Source organism: Akebia trifoliata, chromosome 15 (genome assembly GCF_017979445.1).
Source record: "Akebia trifoliata isolate Shusen 1 chromosome 15, ASM1797944v1, whole genome shotgun sequence".
Lineage (NCBI taxonomy): Eukaryota > Viridiplantae > Streptophyta > Magnoliopsida > Ranunculales > Lardizabalaceae > Akebia > Akebia trifoliata.
Genome location: NC_141389.1, coordinates 4325954 through 4344907, shown reverse-complemented (window position 1 = coordinate 4344907; position 18954 = coordinate 4325954). Strand labels below are relative to the sequence as shown.

Below are 18954 nucleotides of genomic sequence, written 5' to 3'. Positions count from 1 at the left end.
ATGAGCCTGATGGTGGGTGCCAATTTGATGTGTTTCGACTGGAGGGATTTACAGTAGCAGGAAAATGAAAAAGGTTATGTTTTTGTTGTTTCCAATGTTGCTTCAAAGTTGAGCAACTTTTCATGAAGCTCTTCAAAGGTGATTGAGATGTCTCTAGCTTGAACAACACGAACTAGTTCCTTGTACTCATCACCAAGTCCATCAAGTATTTTTTCGGTGAGATCTTCTGTGTCAAGTGGTGCTCCAAGAAGAGCAAGTTCATTAGTTCGTGCCTTTATGGTCTGCAAAAATTCAGTCATACTTTCAAGACCTTTTGTGATCTTCTTGACTTGGTTTTTAACCTGCTTGATGCGGCCACGAGAAGGTTTGGCGTATGTGTTGACCAAGATGTTCCATGCTTCACAAGAAGTTTTGGCTTGTGCAATGAATGGAATGATGGTTGGGGAGAGGGAGCCAATGATGGCATTGAGGATTAGTTGATCCTGTCGAATCTAGATAGTATGATCTGGATTTGGTCTAGTGGTGTTGTTTTGTGTGATGGTGGCTGCTGGACATGGTTTTGATCCATCAACATTGCCTAATAGATCATAGCCAATGAATAAGGTGTTAAATTGCAACTTCCATGAGATATAGTTGCTGGATGCGAGTTTAAGAGGAGTTTGTGCAGCCACATTGATGGTGATGAGGGTGTTATGATGTTCATTGGTGTTGTGAATGGTGGTTGTTGGTCATGGCTGTTGGAGAAAGAGAGAAAAAAAAAGGATTTGGCTATCAGTTAGAGGTGCTCTGCTACCATAACAGAGGTTGAAATGAGCTTTATTCAATCTCCTTTTTATTGATCAGAATTGGTATATAAATACAATAGGTAGAATACCAGAATGTTTATTACAGATCCTATAAGTTAGAATCTGTTACAGACTAATTCCTAAGCTTGATAACTACAGCTAATAAACATTTGAATAATACAATCAAATAGTTAAAACTAAGGAGATCAATTATTCCTCTATTACTTCCATGGCTAGCAACTTTCCTCCAAATGATGATGATGAACCAGAGCCAGTATGTGAAACCATATTTACAGCATAAGGAATAGTAGAATGGGTGGGTGAGGAGACAATCTTTTTCATGAAGACTTGTTGAAACCTGAACCCTAGACTAATACATAACTCGTCACTAAATCTTCTTCCATACCCATAGCCATACCCACTCCATCTCCATTCTTTTGTCGAAACGAAACCAGTACTCGGTTTCGCCACCAACACTTGAGGAGGTTTCGTGTTATGTTAGTTACAACACCAAGCTCAAGTTCTCAACTCAAGGGGTTTAATAATCTAATCAATAATTGGAAGCTAAAAACCCCAAAAGAAAAATCGTATGTTTGTGTGTAAGATGGAGAGAAAGAGATGGGAGGATTTGAATGGCCATTTCCTTTGATGCTTGGGTGCTATCCAACACCTACACATGTAATGCCTTTCAGCCACAAAAAAATATTTTTATTGGGAAAAAAAGAACTCTGAGTTGACTCAAGTAAATTGTCCAGATCCTTTGCACCCAGAGGAGTCATTTTTTGCTCACAGAGACATCAACGGGTGCCACACACACCAAAATGGTGTCTTGTACCCACTCACTTGCCATACCCACATTAAATTTAAGAATCGTGATAATTTGACCACTCACGTGGCAAATTCAATCAACTACCATGACATGACAAGCTTGGGATCATATATTTGCACTCCTTGAGATACATGGATGCGCTTTCCTATAAAAAAGTATATCTCAAGGGATCCGTGTTATCTCAAGAAGTGCATGATCCTGAATTTGTCACGTCAGATAGTCAATTGAGTTTGCCACGTGGGGTAGTCAGATTATCACTACTCAAACTTTAAAATAACCATTTAGACACACCTAATATATATACTTTAACCTAAAATACTAATTTCATCCACCTAAAGGTAACGAATGAAATCTTTCTTCTTTGCATCTAGAAAAGTTTAATGAGAATTTTAAATTTTGATATTTTTTTTAACCTAATAGTTATAATTGAGTCGAAGTCATTCGCATGAGAAAGTTCCATTCGGTAAGTATTTACTGAATCAATTTTATAATGTTCAATATAAAATTTTGTTCACACCAAGGAGGAGGATTGAATAGTGATTTTTTTCCATTAACAAGATAATAAAAATAGTTTCATATGGTTTGATGAAGCTAAGAAACTTGATTATGACGATAATAAGTATGTGAAAAAAAAGACAAACACAAATATTTGGGGATAGGACTGGGTCTTATATGCATCAATAGGCTGTAATATATTATAGTCGATGGTGGTATTAATTTTGTTGTTTTTTAGTTGTTATGTTTTTTATTAAGTAATTGTATGTATTGTAAAACATGTTATTCTTACTAGAATATAATTGACCATGACATATAATAGGCAATGATCATTTATTGATGCAGGTTTTTCTTTATATAATTTTATGTATAATGATATAAATTTTATTATATGATAACTATCATATTTTTATCAATGTTTTATTTTTCATGTGTACAACATTTAGGGGAGGTTCTGTCGAATTTAAAAAAAGAAAAAAAAAAAGAATAAGTATATTTTGAATTTAAATAATATTATAATATTTTTATTGAATAAAAACAGTAACTATTACTTTTTTAGAGCATAAGTTATTGAGTTAGAATGTTAAAAACAGTAATTATTACAAATAAATATATTTTGATTATTTTAATAGAATTTAAAATAGTTTTCAAACACAAAATTTCAAGAGAAGTACTTTTTAGAGTTCTTCTTAGATTTTACATCCAAACATACAACACGTATCTAACTCCTTTAAATAGTATTTCAAAAGTACTTCTAAGAGTACTTATGTTCTAAGTACTTCTGACTTCTTCTGTATCTACACGTTCCGTAAATTCCAACCACAAGTACAAGAGTTATTTTCCCCCAAACAAAAACATAAACCCTAACAATGAAAACGTCTGATCAGCTCCTCCTCTCAAAGATCGACCACGCAGCAGATTCTTGCGACGATCTTCCACGCAACAGCTCCTCGCGAAGATCCAAGGTAAAATATCGTTATCAACTACGAAATAATGCCTGATTCTGCAAATATTTGCACAGAATATGTTCATCATTATTCTCTTTCAATCACTCTGCTTTGATTTTCTGAAACATACCATGAGAGGCTCAAAGAGAACTCTAGCCCAAAGGAGACTCTGCCACGCCATCATTGAGGGCTTCTTGAGGACTGATAACCACCACAGATGTGTGGATCACATTCCGGCCTTGCCATTAAATTCACAGCCTTTTTTGTGGTTCATCAAATCACTATTCGTGGCCTCTGATGGCACTAACTATCTGTCATTTTCGTTCACCAAATCTTACTTGCATTCTAATAAATTCTAAAGTTGTCCAAAAAAACAAAAAAAAGTATCACAAATATCAAACAACAAGGTCATTCTAGGAATGGTCACCTTGTTAACCATTAAATAATCACCCCCAAAGTGTGTGGGCCAATTGAATCATGGTGATGTTGGAGTTGGGTCCACCATAGAGGCTAATAGTGTGTCGACAACTAAAAGTTGATGGGTACCTTTACCAAACATCTGGAGTACAAACTTCACATCTAACATTTTCCAACAACCGTCTTCATAGTTCATTCTCTCACTGCATCTTCTGGTAACCCCTCTCTCTTTCTCTCTCCAAATTTTCTGCAAAAATTTACATGTTTTTATCTTCATTTTTTGGTGAATTCATGTCTGTTACTTGTGTTTGAATCCTTTATTGCATAATATATCTAGACCCATTTGCTTCATCGACATTCACCATTACTTTAAAACTGATTATTGTATTTTGTCTAAAAATATGGGAATATTAAAGAATTAAAGTTGGATGCTAATGGGGATCTTTTTTTTTTCTTTTAAATTTCTTCTTATTTAAAGAATTTTATGATACTTTTAGCTTTTATGTCACAGATTTGGTGTGGGTATGCTTATGAATGCAAGATCTATGTGATTAATCTGTTTTTTTCCTTAATGTTAAAGGTTTTTGCAATTTTTGGGTAAAGAGTGAGAGTTTCTGTATGATTTATTATTGTTAATTTTTATATGGGTTATTTGAATGATCTTATCATCAAAAATAGTTTATTTTGAGTGCTTTGTCCACCCAAGCACAGGAGAAAAAAAAAAATCAATGATAAAACGACGCGCTAAAACATACATGGTCTGTACACGGCTGATGTGGCAAGGACATAGAACCGTAGATCTTCTTTCGTGTGTATCCCGAAGAAAAAAGATCTATGGTTTTGTGCCCTTTCCACATCAGCCATGTACAGATTGCGCATGTTTTAGCATGTCCCTTTATCATGACTCAAAAAAAAAAAAAATGGGTTACCAGAAAGTAACAGAAGATATGATTTTGGGTAAAGATTGAGAGGCATCTTATTGATTACCATTTGTTAATTTTGACAAAAGAACCACTAGTAGGTTACCACAAAAGAATGTAAGTTTGTATCTGGATGTTTCATTGGTTCCCAATAAATTTATCAATGGAATCCAACAACCATTAGCTATATATTTATCTGTGAATATGCAAAGTTCATATTTACCTAATGCTGGTTTGGGAACTGAGAGATCTGGTTAGCTTCTCACTATTGACCATGGTTTAAAATATCGGAATGTATCGGTATCAGCCTAGACCGATACGAAACATTGAATGTTTTGGGAATGTATTGGCCGATACCGGATCGGTTTTTTCATTAACCGAAACATTCAATCGATACAATATTTTAAACCATGCTATTGACCACCTCATTGAAAGAGTCTTTCTAATCCCAAACTTCTGCTTTTTGTGTAAATCAAGTGGGGCGTCAGTGGACCGTATCTTGTTGCATTTCCCTTGTACAACGTACCTCTTGTCTAATTTCTTTTTTTGTTTTTTTAACTTAAGTTGGGTGTTTCCAAGTTTGGTCTTGTCTTTTCTTCAAAGCTGGGACCAAGCATTGTTCTCTGGGAGGAATAAGATCCTGTGGAGTATCCTTCCATTGGCAATGTGCTGGGGGATTTAATTGGAGAGAAACAAGAGAGTTTTTCAAGGAACGGAGTCCTCAACTTAGGAGATCTTGATTAGCATACTAGGGTTGGTATTCTTTTGGTGTAAACTTTTCATTGAGTTCAAAGGTATATTTTTTGAAGATTTTTTTTTAGGTGGGAGACCGTATGATCTTCCTAGTTTTCTTTTTTCAAAAAGAAAGAAAGAATTGAGATATCTGATTTTACACGAATTTCTAATTAGCTTGACTTTTGATGTTGGACCTGTTTGTGGCACACACCTCGATGATAGCAAATGTTCTTTTTTTTAATTGAAGCTCCTCATATGTCTATAAGCACGCTGAATGTGCAGATTATCTATAGCCCATCAACCGCGATCATTTTCAATAAACGAATTCAGGATCTTACAAATTTTGAATGTGCTCTCTGAACAGGTCCAACTCAGTCTTCTCTCAGTTCTCATTAGAAAAGCAGAAGTAGATATCTAACAAGAGAAACTAAATTACAGAATCAAAGGTACAAGATATTTTTCAATGGTTCCGATTCGATAAAGTTCTTTTTCTGCAGTCTTTTAGGATTTCCATATCTTTAGTTTTATCTGTTGAAGTTCATCGTTTTCTGTATTTTAAAGAATTCTTTAGACCTAAAATGACATTTTATTGTAATCCAATGTAAAACAGATAACTCTTGATGGAAGGCCTGATGAGTGCACGCTCTATCACCCCAAATCGTTTGCATTGTGGACGGTTTCACTCGATTCTTGTTGCTGCATTTGCTCAACTTCCACAGAAAAAATTGTATAAAAGTAATCTCTCGTTGACGAGGCAGTCTAGACCTTTCACCATAAGGGCTACTTCAGTTCAACCCTTGGAGGCCGCTTCCCTTGCCCACTTCAACAATACTCTACCTTCCAAAGGTTGTTTGTAATGAATGAATAAGTGTAGTGTTCAAAAACTTATATTTTACTCAAAACTTGGTTTATGGGCTTTTGCATTCAACTCAACTGTTACCCTAGCATGGGATAGACGTGAGCAAGGTGTACCTTTACCATCTGTTGGAGAGGGGGAGAACAATGAATATAAGAGGGTCATGGGGTTTAACTGGGGTATGACACTCCCGAGAGTGGGGGAAAATATACACTCAACCCTCTCCCTCACCCAGAAGAGTGGAAAGAATCGAACCCATGACTTATAGGAACCTAGTGCTCTGATACCATGTTAACCAACCAACTACTCCAAAAGACCATTCTATTGGAGAGGGGGAGAACTATGAATATAAGAGGGTCGTCATGGGGCTTAATTGGGTATGGCACACCCGAGAGTGGAAGAAACAAATATAGACTCAACATCAATCACTTTGTGGACTGTGATCTTATAAAATTTGGTGTTTGGTGTTGATGCTTACATAACCAAATGAACCAATTGTTTTATTATTATTGGTTTACTATATTATGACTGTTATATTTTACTCTCAATTTGTGGCTGGTCTGGTTGTTTCTTGGTTCTAGAACTTCTTGAGATATGGCGAAATGCTGATGCAGTATGCTTCGATGTTGATAGTACCGTCTGCTTGGATGAAGGCATTGATGATCTTGCGGAGTTTTGTGGAGCTGGAAAGGCTGTCGCAGAGTGGACTGCTAGGTTTCTTATTCTTTCGGTTGTATCATGTATATGTATTTTGGATCGTTTGATACTCAAAAAGGCTCCTATTTGACTTCAATTTGTTGGGGCTGCTAGGGCTATGAGTGGATCTGTTCCATTCGAGGATGCATTAGCCGCTAGACTCTCACTCTTTAACCCTTCTTTGTCCCAGGTCCAGGATTTCCTTGAAAAGAAACCTCCTAGGTATGCTTGGCACTACTTCTTATGTATTACTTGAAATAAATATGGTATCTAATGCTTCATTTTTCTCTTACTTAGAGTCCAAAAGGTGAATTATTAATTATGGACAGTTTAATTTCTGCTAGTCTAGTAGCTATCCCTATAAATCAATATACCTCCACATTAAGTTAGCGAATCTGGTATCATTTTGTCCTTCCATTTATACTTGGTCCTCCCTTTACTTTTTTCCTACTCCCATCTTTGGTGTTTACGTATGTTTAAATTAATGACGTTGCACAATTTTGATTTTTGTAAAAAAGAAAAAAGAAAATAGCCCAATTAAAGCTTTAGAAAGTATGGCACATTTTTTTATTTTTATTTTATTTTAGTTTTGATGGATTTGAGAAGTGTTTCTCCTTACACCATAGTACAAGGATAAGCCTTTATCATACAGTAAGGAGATGTGTGTGTATAAACAGGTGAACATGTGCATGTGCATATGTGGGGGTGGGTGCATGCATGCATGTGTGCTCACTTCCATTATTTTCTTTGGACAATAATAATAAATAAATCAAATAAAAAAAAAAAAAAAACAGAAGATTGAAGAAGTGAGATTAGATGGTGGTGGGGAGAAGGAAAATATAAAAATGGAAAGAAATTGTAGAAAAATGACTTTTGTTTCTTAGTAAGATAAAGAGGGGTTTGTTTCTTTATTGCACAAAACATCCCCTCTCTGAAAAAAGAGAGAAAAAGGGGAGAAGAAGAAGAAACGACTATTTTGGCATTTCAAGGGTAGATGACCTCAACGTGGAGAGTACAAACAATTCCTCTCTATATGTTCAACACAATTCCTCTTAAAAAAGAAGAACAATAAACTTATCTTAGCTAGGGATTCAAAACACTATAGCTAGGAGTGCAAAAAGTCCCTTTGCTATAAATGAGAGATACAAGGGGTTGTAATTTATTTACTTGTATGCAAAATGTGCACTATATTAAGAATACAACACCTTTGCAGTGGTTCAACGTCTAGGCATGCCTAGGTGATTGCCTGGTAATTATCTCCCACCTCGCCTTAGGCACTGGGGGTCTTGTCTAGATGAGGCGGTTTCCTGGACGAAGTTTTAACTACGCTGCTTTGAAGTAAGATTTAGTTTCCACTTAGTCTAAGATGATGGTTCCTAGGAAGGGTAATATAGGAGTTGGTCTTCAATCTGCCTGGCTGGTGCAAGATTCTGGGTATATATGGCTTTGTCTAAATTTCAATACTTGTTGGACTACCTCATGCCAATAAATTTATTCTTTTTCATGTGACGGAGTTGTTTGGGATTTCCCTTACGATATGGTTATATTCATAAACATGCTACAACCATTACTACATAGACTACCTCCCTTCCTCTTTTGTGTACCACATCATCTGGTTTTCTGTAATTATTTACTTAGAATTTGTTTATGTCAATCAGTCTCTAGATCTAAACATGGTTTCATGTTGCTGTTTCTTTATGTGTAGGATTTCTCCTGGCATTGATGAGCTGATCAAGAAGCTGAAGGATAATAACACTGATGTGTACCTGGTTTCTGGAGGCTTTCGTCAAATGATCCAAGTAAACAACTTGAGTTTTGAATGGTGTTCTACTAGTTCTTTTCCATTTTTTCCATAAAAACTTGGTCATTGAAGAAGTCCTTTATTAATTATTATTCATTGTTATGTTGTGATATACTTTAGGGAACTTGCCTAGCAATAAAATGATTAATTTGATGATGGATATAAAAGAAGCTGAACTCAAAAAATATTCCAACCTTGTAGTTTTGAGGTTACTGTTTTGGCAGAATCTATTGTGATACCTAAATTATTAGTGAAGTTGAGATGCATTAAATCCCAAGCTTACTCTCATGTTGCTATATTAATTCTGATCAGAGTAACATTGAATGAAAATAACTACGTGCCAAAACTCATTATGTTCTGTTTGTTCTCATACATTTCCCTGGGGAATAATTGGGTATTATGCACTTGTAATAGTAGGCATCTTATTTCATCACATGCTTATCAGGCCAAACTGTCCTCTCAATTACCCTTTTTGAGAGATATGCCAGAGTGAAAATAACCTGATCTGATGTTCTCTTGTATCGATTGCACTTATTTGGACATTTTAAAAGTGAGAGGTTGAAGGATTGCGATGGGTTAGGAGGTGAGTAGAGGTATTCCATTTTCTGTGGGCCAGAATATGAGGGAAGGGGGATGGATATGGAGTCTGATATGGGTAGACGGATAGTGGAATGGTTATGAGATGAGGTGAAGGGGGATTGTGTTGGGTGTGATTGGGAAGAGTGACATAAGAAATATGAATTCTCAGGACGGACAAAAGGGTTTTTGTTGGGTGGCTTGGATGAGAATGGGAAGGATGGGGGCTGTGGTGAGCCATGAGAGAAGGAGAGGCGTGGTTAAGTTAATTATGGATGCAGGGTGGGGAGAATGGGAAGGGTAAGGAAGGCCTTATCTTAATCTTGAAGCTAAAGATAGCTTCTTGGAGTGTTAAGACGGGTGGAGAATAGGGACATGATTGTGGTGGACAGGGTTGGAGCCAGGATTTTGCTCACATGGGGGCAACCAAGAGCGAAATTTTTTGTGGAGGCAAGCAATGGTGAAAACTTTTTTGTGGAGGCAATAGTGGCAGATTTTTTTATTCGCCGTTGTTATCTATCGCAATAACTCATAAATTCTTATAGACTTTGAAAAATCTTGTGGGGGCAAGTACCCTCATTGTAAATCCACCCAGGGTGGTGGTTAGGAACAAGATGAGAAGGTGGAAGGTTGATATTGGCATTCTTCTAGAAATTAAGAAAGTGTAGAAGGTTGTTGGGTAGGAGGAATTTTAGCTGGCATGTTCTACCAACGATTGGTACATTGGGGAATGATTATTATATGGGATGAGGTGGCCTTGGTGGTGAAGGATTCCATAGGGTATACTTTTTTTTGTTTTTTTTCCTTGTGGCTTCAACACAAACTCTTTCCCATTTGTTTTTATTGGGGTATCTATTAAAAGTGGTTCTTACTGGGATGTATGAGGCTACATATGAGCTTTTATGTTCTCAATTTTGGGAGGAGTTGTAGAGGTAGATTTACAATGGGGATAATGGGGGTATTTTTCCCAACAAGATTTTTCAAATTCTATAAGAATTTTTATGAGTTATTGCGATATATAACAACGGTGGATAAAAAAATCTGCCACTATTGCCCCCACACAAAAAATTTCACTATTGGTTGCCCCCACAATTTTTTTTTCCGCTCTTGGTTGCCCCCACGTGGGCAAAATCCTTGCTCTGCCCTGAGGAGTTGGATGATGTTTGTGGCTTGTGTGATATTCCATGGTGTGTAACAGAGGATTTCAATGTGATAAGGAATTTTCATGATAAGAAAGGGGGTGTAGGTTAATATAAGTGCAAGAGATTTTAAGGAGTTTTTGAAAAGAAATCTTTTGATGGACCTCACTTGTGTGGGTGTTGTGTTCACACAAACTATGAATTCCCTACTATTTGTAGACTAAACTAGTAGCTGGGAGGCATATTTCCCAATTGTGTCTTCATTTGTAGTCATAATCACTAAGTCAGAGTACAGATTTAAAATGACAAAAGAAAACTTTGGAAAAAAGGGGAAAAACGAGAAAGAAATAGGAAAAAAATGATGAAATATAAAAAATGAAAAAATTGTGAAAAAAATGTTATATGTGTATATATACAATACGTTAGACATTTATTCTAAGTTTTTAATATTATATATATTCTTTTTTTGCAAAAAAACACACCATTGGATATCCATACAAGATAACATATTTCTACACATAATTGTACATGTTATGATGCTAAAAAAAGTCTACCATCAACACATCTTTTGAGCAAAATAACACCGTTGAAAAAAAATTGAAAATCATAACTTTGTTACCATGAAATCCCATGATAAACTTCATTTATGGAATCACCAAATCCTATCGTGTATCAATTCCCACATTCATGAACCCAATCACAAACAACCATTAGGCCACAATTAACCAAAAACCCAAGAAGAGTGTGTGTTCTAAAAAAATATATTTAAGAAACTCTTTTTTTTTTTAATAAAAAAAATGTATGTTTTAATTGCTAGAGATATAAAACTTTTTATTATTATTTTGAATTGTGGTTATAAATCACGAGTTGGTATCAAATCATGTTACGTTACTTATTGATTAAGTGGGGACTTGTTTCTTTTGCCTAGCTCCTTTCAGTTTTGAAAACGTTTTTTTAGAAGGTTTCCTGGTAGAATTTCTATTAATGTTGCGGGTAGCTAACTTTGTGTTTACAAATAATCTCAAGGCCCTTAAAGAAGATCGTTAGAAGGGAAAAATAGGAGTACGGTTATGAATATGCTTCCTAAGGAGATTGTTGACGGGAGGAGGTAGGTTCCATCCAATCGGATATTTTTTTTTCCAGGAGAATGGTGACCTAAAGGACTGGTATTAGAAGCTAGCTAGATTGGAAGGTATCAATTGGAGGTAGAAGTAGAGAGTTAGATGGCTGAAAGAGGAGATGCAATGAGATTTTCTACCTTCTGATGGGTGGTAAGCTGGTTTTCGAGGATGAAAGAATTAGAGGAGCCTGATGTATCTTGGGTCCAATCACTGGTGAAGGAATCTCCACCTGAGATCAAGGATAAGCTGGTGTTACCGATACAATCCTCGGGATCTGGGACTTCTGTGGAGGGTTTAAATTCGAACTCTCAGATTGAGTCCACAGATCATGTAGTTTTGGGAGCTTTGCTTGAGCAGATGCAGCTTGATCAACTTGTTGCTTAGAAGTTTCTTACTGATATCAGGGAGTTGGGAGATAGAAAAAAGGAAATAATTTTAGTCAAAAAACAATATTTTTTTAGTGGGGTTTGTGGTGGCGATTAAAAAAAAAAGGGTAGAGAATTCATTTTCACTATTTTTGGTTACAGAAGAAGGTCAGAAAAGGGTGCAAAGATCCTCTCTGGGTAAACATTCAAAGATCAAACCCTGGTTAGGTATTCTTCTTCAAATATTTCCAATTTTAGGTCTTATTTTTCTTAGTTCTTGTTTTAAAATCTTTTTAAATAGCGATTAGTTTCATTGGAATGAAACAGGGCTTTAGTTTTTTTTTTTTTTTTAATTTATTCAGTATGTTTAACAATTCAAGGGTAATATAAGTAATTTTTTTCATTTAAAGGTTTCTAGGTCTTGCTATGGGTCATTGGGGGACTGAGGTCCATTGGTGATGTAATATTGGATTAAAGTTTATTGTTGTTATTCGGAGTCCTTATTTAAGTACCTTTTTCATCATATTTGGTTGTCTTACGCTTTCTTTATTTTGTATAAAAATAATCCAAACTTTAATTTTTGGTTTGGTATTTGGTTTTGATTCTGATTCTGATTCGGTTGGGTATAAATGCTGAGTTGGATCCAAATGGTGGAATATTGGTGGGTGGTGACCCTTGTAAGCAATCTCCTGTTTAATTGTCGATGAGGTTCCTCATCCTTGTTCTTCTAATCATTTGTCTATCTAAGGTGACATTCTTGGTAGTGGTACACTTGCTTGGTCAAGTTCTTCAATGTGTATTGTGGAACTTCTGGTGTCATGTGCAAAAGCAGTGGGAATCCAGTGAATTATCTTCTTCTTGTCTACTTCATTTCTAGGGGTAAGTTGGTTTTGTTTTTTCGAACTCTTTGGTATGTGATGGATCCTGCGAAGGGGTGTGGAAGATGTTCTCAATAGTTTGAGGTCTTATGACTTTTCTTACCGCAATATTTGGTGAATGTTTCGCTGTTCCAGTTGTTGGAGAATATAGAAGAAAAGAACAAGCAGAGAGACACTAGATTTATTAATCGTTGAGATCAAAGCTCATCTCTGGTGGTCTTCTATAGTTAAAAGCACCTAAAGGGTTTTTTTTAGAGTGATTCTATTGGCACACCAACTTTTTCTTACGAGCCCCAATCCTTTGGAAATTAGACCTAGACGATTAGCTACATATATATTGGTGTGTTATAAGTAAAAGTTGCCGTGTTTATAGAAGCCCTCTATTATTTTTTTTTTTATGAATTTTATTTTATTTTATTTAACAATTAGCTACATATCTAAATTTTTTTTTCATGCTTCGGGCGCCCGAAGCTTATTATTTTATTCCTAGTAACCACACAACTACTGTGGTAGCTTTCATCACTTTTAAGAGCCAATGGCTCGAGTTTTGATTACCCGCTTAAGAATATATCTATCCACAGATACACACACATGGACAAGCGAGCACACACACACACACACACACACACACCCCATTCCAGTTTGCAAATTTGTTGACAAATATACTCTTCAAAATTATTAACTTTAACTTCCTTTGAAGCCTGTTGCAACGCACCTTGGAATTCCGGTTGAAAACATTTTTGCGAATCAACTGTTGTTTGGAAGTGCCGGGGACTTTGTTGGGTTTGATAGGAATGAACCTACTTCAAGGAGTGGTGGGAAAGCTACTGCTGTTCAGCATATACGGAAGGTACAACCTTAGCTCTATGGGGTGACGTGTTGGTTGTTTGGTCCACCAATGCATTATTTTTCTGATTATATTGGATTTGCAGGCTCATGAATACAAGGCCATGGTCATGATTGGAGATGGTGCAACTGATCTTGAGGTAATTGAAGTCATCTAAACTTCTTAATAGTCTCTTTTGTTTCCGGTATTGACGAAGAAACCTGCACCGACACCCTAGATTCAAACAATTTTGAAAGTACATGAACAATTTCCTCACTCGATGTTTTGGGTTTTATTGGATATTGAAACTCATGCTCGTGAATTTGGACGAAAGAACGCTCACTTCGTAGATCAATATGCCTAAAATATTATGATGATTGGATCGGTGCCCTCGCAAATGAATATATTTTGTTGGTCAAGGGCCAGATCTTAATTATCCAAAATAGTAATTAAACAAAAGGGTCGGGAATTCAGGATCGCTGGACACATGGAAAGGGTACTCATATGTTCACTCACAATCTTGACCATGAACATGTGAATTCCAAGGGTCAGAATAATAAAAGTATCTTGAGAATATACCATGAATCTCAAAGATAAATCTCGACAATTGGATTTAGTATTTACACGGTTGGGATTGTATGTGAAGATATTCATGAGTCTACGGATCCCAACCCGAAATGAAAAATGATAATCTTATAATTAGTTATATTTGAACACTTTTTTTGAACAAATGTGATTTCTTTTTTTCTTTGTCATATAGGCTCGTAAACCAGGTGGAGCCGACTTGTTTATTTGCTATGCGGGAGTACAACTTCGAGAAGCTGTGGCTGCCAAAGCTGATTGGCTGGTTTTCAATTTTCAAGATTTAATAAATCTGTTGAAGTAATTTTTTTTTTTTGCGGCCTTTACGAGTCTTGATTTTTTGTCCACCATCAAGGGGTGGAATCATAAACCCAGCTCGGAGAAGGAAGAGTTAACATGACTTTATGCAGGATGTGGGCAGGAATCCATAATAGAGTCTGTCGACTGACTGAATTATCTTCGTGTATAAGGATGATATGTAAGTAGGGTTATTTAAGTTTATATTAGTTCACAATAAGTGTCTAGCTGAAGTAATTTTCTGGCCAAGGCACAATTCTAGTTCTAATTGTGTCTCTAAATGTCAAAGCAATCACTTCCATTGCGAGTATTTCATAAAACCAACATTCCAAGCAAAGTGCAACAAGGATAAAAAAATATATCTTGTTATATTTTTATCTATTTCACAGAAAACAAAATGGAAAAAAAATGTCATCTTTGACCTTTAGCCATCGAAACCCATGATTTTTCTCCCAAAATCTGTCATCATCAACACCTAAGGCTATGTTTGGATTGAGAGAAGAGAAGAGAAACTCACTGGGAGACATCTAACAATACTTCCTTTCAAGGTTTTGAAACTCGGTTTCACATCTTGTCTTGTTCTTGCCAGATAACGAGTAGTCTCGGATAATTTTTCCGATACGTTAGAGATGTCTGTTCAAAGATTTGTAAAATGAATGTGGGGTTTTAAATCTCATATGAAAAATTGACTTGTCCATCCATCTTGTCCATGCTTGATACCAAGACAACTTAGGCGATATGTCTTAGTGTCAGATGAGTTTTGAAACTATTCTTCCTTTACACAAGAAAGTTTGCAAAAATTGTTGTCAATAAATATCCAATTATGGCATGGCTACAGACAGAGTGGAATGGAGGAACAAAACTCATTTAGTTAGACTCTAAATTTTTCAGATAAGGCTTCGATGATTATGAATTCATATCTCGGAACCAAACGTGATTATCGTTATTCGAGTCTAGATTCGAATTCGGTTCTGCTTATGGATTCTATCCCATCTAATTAGGTCTTTTTAGGATCCAAAATAAGATTAGTTGTGCTTTATGGAACAGATGTTTGAACCCCAATAATTGATTAAGATGGTTTGGAACAAGGCCTCGATGATAAAACCTCATGAGTTGAAATCCCTAATTGCAATAGAGAGTTGAGACTAGGAATATAAATGGTTTGAATCATAAAATATATATTAGATTTGGATTCAGATCTACCATTTTAGGTTCGAATAACATATATCATGTATTTAAATACAAATATATATCATTTACATATCTCAAACAAATTATGAAATTGGATTCTTATCAGATTAGGTACTTAATGGAACCCAAATCCTACATCCAGACTGTAGTTATTGATCGGATTTTGGGTCTGATTCAAAACATTGACACCCCGAGCCGAGAGTTGAGACCCCACTTAAAATTTTGGCTTTTCAAGCTATTAATCTCTAGGGTAAATTATTTTTAACCTAGTTAATATCGTATTTGTTGTCATGAAGAAACTCTTAGGGTGTAAATGGAGGATGTAAGTTGAGAATTGCCCCATGTTTATATATAGCCAAAGGACATGATACCTAAGCGATGTGGGACTATCGTTCTCACTCCCCCATCACGTGTAATGCGTCTTCTACATGCCTATGGTTACCCACTATGATATCATGTAGAAAAGCCCATGGGACTAATTCATCCTCACAAAACCGGCTTGTAAGGTGAGGATTGCCCCTAATTTAAATATGGCCCAAGGTCGTGATACTGGTGATGTGAGACTATCGCTCACAAAATGAACCAAAGTCTATGATAACATTGTCCAGAGGCGAAGCTATCTAGGGACGAGTGGGGGTAATATCCCCTATTGAATTGACGACGATGTACATCCTTATTAGATCCCATTGAATTTTATTTAGAATAATGAGTGCTACTATTGGAACCCGAAATTTTATTACATCCGAATTAAAAATAAAGAAAATAAGTTAAAGGTTGAGAATAAGTAATAGATGATTTTTCAATTAATCATTAAATATGGTAAAAAATTTATCCTTCACCTCAAAATTTTATTTTCTTCAACATTCAAATTTGACTTAGGGATTTGAGGGAGATTAAAGATGATGTGTCTTATTAAGAAATCCGAAAACATTATTTGTATATTTTTATAAAATTATCCTATTTTTAAATGATTTTTTTAAAAACTTATCTGTGCTAACCGAATTGTGCCCCTATCGAATAATTACCAAATCTGAAATTTTTTTTATTAGGACTCATGAAAAATTAATTAAGGACCCTCGCTTTCTACATATATCCAACTTTTTAGGAAAAAAAAATTGATAATTTAAACCCCCCACGCTTTGATCGATATTAGAGCTAAGCTTACGTTTGCATCCCTCGAAGGAACCCCACTAAACTTCGAAAACATAAAGTTGCTGATTTAGCCTCTCCCGTTTTGATGTATATTAAAGATATCTCTTGTGCTTTTCAAATTGACGACATGAGTCTATTGGCCTCGATTTGACTTAAGTGCCCTTACCTTCAACCACTATTTACTCTCAAGAAATATAGTAACAAAGTTTGGATTGTATAATTATTCGAAGAATATGCAATTCGGATAAATTCAACTTTTTTTTGTCAAAAAGTCGAAAAAACTTTCAAGAATATAAAAATGATGTTTTTGAGTTTCTTGCCAAAATCTATAATCTTCAACTTCCAAAAAATCATTTCTTATTCTTGAGATTTTAATATTGAAGAAAAGAAAATTATGTCATATTAAGCCTAAGCCAAGCTTTTTATGATTTCTAACATCTATGGTTTTAGTGAAAATCTTCTATCACTATTATTGTGATTATTGGACAATCATCATTTGTTATAATGAGTTTAACATTTCCATAGAAGGAAACCAAGATTATAGATCGACCATCGATTTCACTTAGTCCATCATATAAAGCAAAACAAAGGCAAGAAATAAAGCAGTAGTTTTGGTGATTTTTTTACAAAATGTGTTTAATGGATAGATATTCCATCATATAAGGGGTTGGAGAAATTGGTAAAAAATAAAATAAATAAAACTCATCTTGAAAGATAAGAAATGTTGTAATCTTTAAACCAATATTTGCCCCCAAAATGATAATTGTGATATATAATAGTTACTGATAAAGTTGATTCTAGAAACAAAGAATCAACTATTTATTTTGTGATAAATTTATTCACTCTCACATAATTCTAAAATATTGATAAATCACTTTGATTAACAATTTAATTTTGGGGAGACTAAACAAATGATTTTTTTTTTTAAAGAAAAAAGAAAAAAGAAAAAAGAAAAGAAAAGAATGAGTGAAATCAGCTCCTTAAAAATTGCCATAAAGAAATGCTAAGATAATTTTTAAAAATGAACTATGATTGAAGTTTAATGGCTCAATCGATGGTCCAAGATGAGACAACAAGGAGAAATGGTGTCTAAACAACATCTTTGGTAGAAAGCAAGAATCAAAGATTTACTTCTAAACCGAGGCCAAATCCAATAATTCTCTACATATCTCGAGTTGGGATTTGAACTTTGAAGTGAAACTAGGATCAAAAACCATGATTTCATAGTGGGTTTTCTTTTCTTTTATGTTTTAAAGAAACACTTAAAACTTTATTTATTCTAATAAAAATTTAAGCTCTTTGAAATAAAAATGTTGGAATATCTTAGAAAGAAGTGGCCTGAGAAAGATCAGGACCAGCTCGATCTTAGTATTGAAACCCTCAATAGATATACTCGTTTCAAAATTAGAATTGGCTAATTAATGAAATTGAAGGGTGCAAAGAAAAGACAATAAAATGAGCAAAATGGATCCCATAAAATTGTTATTGGATGAGATTTTTACCACCTTAAAGTTATAGTTGGATGAGACAATTGTGTTTTATTAAATAAATATCATGTGTTTTTGGAAACAAATTGAATTCCCAATACAGTGAACGACACGCTAAAACATACACAGTCTGTACATGACTGATGTGGCAAGGGCACAGAATCGTAGATCTTTTTCCGTGAGTATTCCGAAGAAAAAGATCTATGATTTTGTGCCCTTACCACATTAGTCACGTACATATCGTGCATATTTTAACACGTCCCTTTTTCACAACTAAAAAAAAATGGGCTATTAGAAAGTAACATAAGATATGGTTTTGGGTAAAGATTGAAAGATTTTTGAATGATTACCATTTGTTAAATTTGAGAAAAAAACCACTAGTAGGTTTCCACAAAAGAATGAAAGTTTGTATCTGGATGTTTCATTGGGTTCCAATAAATATATCAATAGAATCCAACAACCACTAGCTATATATTTATTTGTGGGGTCCCGTTCAGCAACAAACGTTTTGACAAACATTTTGGCAAAACATTTTTCAAAACATGGGTTACAGGCTTTGGAATTGACTGATTTTTGGTGAGGATGATTTCTATGGTGAGGAAATCATCCTCAACAAAAATCAGCCCATTCCAAAACTTCTAGCCCCAGTTTACAAGTTGAAAAATCGTGGACCGTCCATTTTTTGTAAACCATTTTTGATGGGATTAGAAGTTTTGGAATGGGCTGATTTTTGGTGATGATGATCTCCTCACCAAAAATCAGCCCATTCCAAAACCTCTAACCCATGTTTTGAAAAATGTTTTGCCAAAATGTTTGTTGCTGAACATTTCCCTTATTTGTGAATACACAAAGTTCATAT

At 35.1% G+C, this 18954-nt stretch overlaps 1 protein-coding gene across 3 annotated transcripts; it reads left to right on the top strand.

The window, feature by feature from the left end:
• The first annotated feature begins 2916 nt into the window (after nt 1-2916).
• Nucleotides 2917-14514, top strand: LOC147384017 (phosphoserine phosphatase, chloroplastic-like). 3 transcript variants are annotated; one of them, XM_086425476.1, is made up of 9 exons: nt 2917-3074; nt 5493-5574; nt 5739-5974; nt 6566-6698; nt 6795-6902; nt 8386-8479; nt 13261-13410; nt 13493-13546; nt 14147-14514. In XM_086425476.1, exons 3-9 carry the CDS (start codon nt 5749-5751, stop codon nt 14270-14272), a joined length of 891 nt encoding a protein of 296 aa, XP_086281602.1. In that variant the 5' UTR covers nt 2917-3074; nt 5493-5574; nt 5739-5748; the 3' UTR covers nt 14273-14514. The 3 variants fall into 3 exon arrangements, with proteins under 3 accessions (XP_086281602.1, XP_086281603.1, XP_086281605.1); XM_086425477.1 differs by lacking the exon at nt 2917-3074 and adding an exon at nt 3101-3688; XM_086425479.1 differs by lacking the exon at nt 2917-3074 and adding an exon at nt 3843-5146.
• The last annotated feature ends 4440 nt before the right edge of the window (nt 14515-18954 follow it).

Excerpts from the sequence above, each read along its gene's own strand:
- LOC147384017 (XM_086425476.1), top strand. The coding sequence starts at position 5,749 with ATGGAAGGCCTGATGAGTGCACGCTCTATCACCCCAAATCGTTTGCAT. Across the intron at positions 6,699-6,794 it reads GTCGCAGAGTGGACTGCTAG|GGCTATGAGTGGATCTGTTC; the intron begins GTTTCTTATTCT and ends TGGGGCTGCTAG. Across the intron at positions 13,411-13,492 it reads CTGTTCAGCATATACGGAAG|GCTCATGAATACAAGGCCAT; the intron begins GTACAACCTTAG and ends TTGGATTTGCAG.